A 4,206-nucleotide genomic window follows, 5' to 3' on the forward strand; every position below is an offset into this window, starting at 1 on the left:
TATATGCCACCAAAAATACCGACATTGGGATTTGCGACTACATAGGCTTGCCTTTCGGTGTATCCACTACTTCAGCAATTTTGGAAAGCATTACGGACAACATGCTGAACTGAAATTCCACCCGTATATGTCTGTCTGGATGACATATTGATAGCAGATGAGTCTTCTAAGGAACACTTAAAGTCGTTAGAGACCGTACTGTGTCGCTTGCCCGAATGCAGTGTCAAACGAGAGAAATGTCAGTTTAATAAACATCGATGTCACATACCTGAGACATGAGATCGATGCAGAGCGCATGCATCTGCTAGAAGACAGGGTAGATTGTATTGCAAAAGATTGCTCTACCTAAAGTTATCATGGAACTAAAGTCATCCCCCGGGCTGCTAATTTTTTATGTGCTGTTTTTCCAAAATCTCTCAACAGCACAGGGCTTAATGCGTTTTGACCAGGAATAATCGTACTACGCCCGTCATGGCCAGGCATATATAGTCATGTATACCTTGAGATCCTGTACTGACCCGACTGTTAGAGCTCGTACAGACAGCTTGATCAGACAAGGATTTTGCAGAGGCTCTGTGACCTCATGCAGCCAGAAAGAATTAACATAGCGTATGTACACGGGTTACCTACTCGGAAAAACCCGAGTTATTACACCGCCACAAGAACACATGATATAGATAAGTTACGTGAAACACACGCAGCGATTCAGAAATTCAAATTGAAAGAGTTTATAGTGGAGGAAACATGACCTCTGTCCTATATAATTAGGCTGATAGGCGAAGGTATCGTTCGTAGACATTAGGATTATGTTCTTTGCCGGCAATGTGGTGTTTAGGCTCAGGAAGACTCTGAACCTGTTCCAGGTACACTAGATACCAGTGTGACTTAAGATAGAATGCCGGGTGCTAATGCTCCACCGTTGTCACAGCCTGTAAAACCCCCTCCGGGATCAGCAAGCCAGGACATGAGATCAAGCTCAACAGAGCTTAAGTTAACCCCTGCTTTGATTCGGTTTAAATATTAATATTGGTTCCTGCAGTGCCCATGAGATCGCGTAGAAATGCAGTTTCTCATGACGGATTGATTATTTTATAGATTCATATTTCTTTCTTGATAGGCTCAATTTAGTTGTAGGGAGAAACGGAGTTATGTTTCTTTATTGCACGAAATAATTCAGTATCGCAGTCTTTTAATTTAGTATAATGTACCTGGCTCAACGAATTTGGTCGGAGATCGGGTTCTGTACAAATAATTGCGTACACAAGAATAGATTTTCATTATTACCAAAATGAAATGAGGGGAAATGTACTGTACGTTGATCTACTGTTACACGCCAATACGTGGCACAATGCGCATTATAACACATGTCTCATTATTAAATATATGGTCAGCTCGTGGCATCGTGGTTTTTGAGAGGTGGCTTCATTGAATTTGTACTGTATGACATAACAGAACATGAAAGTATAACGCACGCACCGTTCATAACACCACGATCGTCCGCGTCATAGCGTTACCAAAAATACCGACATTGGGATTTACGACAACAAAGGCTTGCCTTTCGGTGTATCCACTACTCCAGTAATTTTGGAAAACATTACGGACAACATGCTGAACTAAAATTCCATCCGTATATGTCTGTCTGCATGACATATTGATAGCAGATGAGTCTTTTAAGGAACAATTGAAGTTGTTAGGCGCAGTACTGGGTCGCCTGCTCGAATGCAGTGTCAAACGAGAGAAATGTCAATTTAATAAACATCGACATACATGAGACATGAGATCGATGCAGAGCGCATGCATCTGCTAGAAAACAGGGTAGATTGTATTGCAAAAGATTGCTCTTCCTAAAGTCATCATAGAACTAAAGTCATCCCCCGGGCTGCTAATTTTTTATGTGCGGTTTTTCCAAAATCTCGCAACTCTAGTTGCAACTCCATGAATCGCTTATTGAGGAAGCAATCTGCCTAGGAATAGGGTTCCTTGCAGAGCCAGACATTTAAAAAGACAGAAAAGATGCTTCAGGGCTTTATGCGTTTTTACCAGGAATAGGAGTTGCTGTTGGCCTGTGATGCATCGCTATATTACGTCACGCTCTCACTGTTTATTGCCGAGTCGAGGTACCCCCAATAAGACAAGGATGCGTTTGTTATAGTTTACAGAGTCGAACATTATCATCAATACATCATTGGCCGTCACTTCGGCATGGTGACGTATCACATGCCCCTGCTGCGGTTGTTTGGCGTACACGGGCGCACATTACACGTGGTGTCTACTCTTGTTTAGCACAAGTAACACACATTGGGAGACTATTCATATACACGAGAATCCTGAACTGGCGAAGCTCACGAGAATAATGTTGCTCTAAGCAGGTTGACATTGCTACAGCATCCAGCCGAGCTTCCTGTGCTAGGATATGTAGTTTTCCTAACGAAACATTTAACTCGTACTACGCCCGTCACGGCTAGGCATATATAGTCATATATACCTTGAGATCTTGTACTGACCCGACTGTTACAGCTCGTACAGACAGCTTGATCAGACAAGGATTTTGCAGAGGCTCTGTGACCTCATGCAGCCAGAAAGAATTAACATAGTGTATGTAAAAGGGTTACCTACTCTGAGAAACCCGAGTCATTACACCGCCACAAGCACAAATGATATAGAAAAGTTACGTGAAACACACGCAGCGATTCAGAAATTGAAATTGAAATAGTTTATAGTGGAGGAAACATGACTTCTGTCCTATATGATTAACATGATAGGCGAAGGTATCGTTCGTAGACATTAGGATTATGTTCTCCGCCGGCAATGTGATGATGAGGCTCGGGAAGACTCTTAACCTGTTCCAGGTACACTAGATACCAGTGTGACTTGAGATGGAATGCCTGGTGCTAAAGCTCCACCGTTACCACAGGCTGTAAAACCCCCTCCGGGATTAGCAAGCCAGGACATAAGCTCAAGCTCAACAGAGCTTAAGTTAACCCCTGCTTTGATTCCGTTCAAATCTTAATATTGATTCCGGCTGTGTCCACGAGATCGCGCAAATGCAGTTTCTCATGATAGATTGATCATTTTATAGATTCATATTTCTTCCTTGATAGGCTCAATTTAGTTGTAGAGAGAAACGGAGTTATGTTTTTTCATTGCACGAAATAATTCAGTTCCGAAGTTTTTTAATGTAGTATAATGTACCTGGCTCAGAGAATTTGGTCGGAGATCGGGTTCTGTACAAATAATTGCGTACACAAGAATAGATTTTCATTATTACCAAAATGAAATGAGAAGAAATGTACTGTACGTTGATCTACTGTTACACGCCAATACGTGGCACAATGCGCAATATAACACTTGTCTCATTATTAAATATATGGTCAGCTCGTGGCATCATGGTTTTTGAAAGATGGCTTCATTGAATTTGTACTGTATGACATAACAGAACATGAAAATATAACGCACGCACCGTTCATAACACCACGATCGTCCGCGTCATAGCGTTGCAGCACATAGTGGAATGGTCGCGCCGCCGTATGCTCGCCCTGGTTGAGAAATGCCTCCCTTGCTAGCTCCACATCGTTGACGACAACAGTAAACTGAAACATATTTGTATATGTATGTATGTATGTATGTATGTATGTATGTATGTATGTATGTATGTATGTATGTATGTATGTATGTATGTATGTATGTATGTATGTATTGTATGTATGTAGTAATGTATGTTATGTATGTATGGTATGTATGTATGTATTGTATGTATGTATGATGTATGTATGTATGTATGTATGATTATGTATGTAGATGGATACATAGCTAGACGGATAGATGGATGGATGGACAGATGGATAAAGGGATAGGTGGATAGATGGATAGATGGATAAATGGATATATGGATTGAAGATTTATAAAATAGATGGATGGGTTAATAGAGGATAGATAGATAGATAGATAGATAGATAGATGAATAGATAGATAGTAGATAGATAGATAGATAGATAGATAGATAGATAGATAGATAGATAGATAGATAGATAGATAGATAGATAGATTAATAGATAGATAGATTAGATAGATAGATAGATAGATAGATAGATAGTAGAGGGTAGATGAATAGATGAATTAATTGCTAAATAGATGGAGGATAAATAGAGAGAAAGAGAGATTGATACATAAATAGATAAATAGATAAATAGGTATATAGATAGATTT

The 4,206-nt window shown here is 40.1% G+C and overlaps 1 protein-coding gene across 1 annotated transcript in view; it reads right to left on the reverse strand.

The window, feature by feature from the left end:
• LOC106817571 (cytochrome P450 2D4-like) overlaps positions 1-3,599 on the reverse strand; it is an 11,540-nt gene extending 7,941 nt beyond the window's left edge. The window contains exon 1 of the mRNA XM_014822245.1: positions 3,461-3,599. Within this exon, the coding sequence (XP_014677731.1) occupies positions 3,461-3,599 (139 nt within the window). The remainder of the gene's footprint in view (positions 1-3,460) is intronic.
• Between the last annotated feature and the right edge of the window lie 607 nt (positions 3,600-4,206).

Source organism: Priapulus caudatus, unplaced genomic scaffold (genome assembly GCF_000485595.1).
Source record: "Priapulus caudatus unplaced genomic scaffold, Priapulus_caudatus-5.0.1 Scaffold1775, whole genome shotgun sequence".
NCBI classification, from domain to species: Eukaryota; Metazoa; Priapulida; class Priapulimorpha; order Priapulimorphida; family Priapulidae; genus Priapulus; species Priapulus caudatus.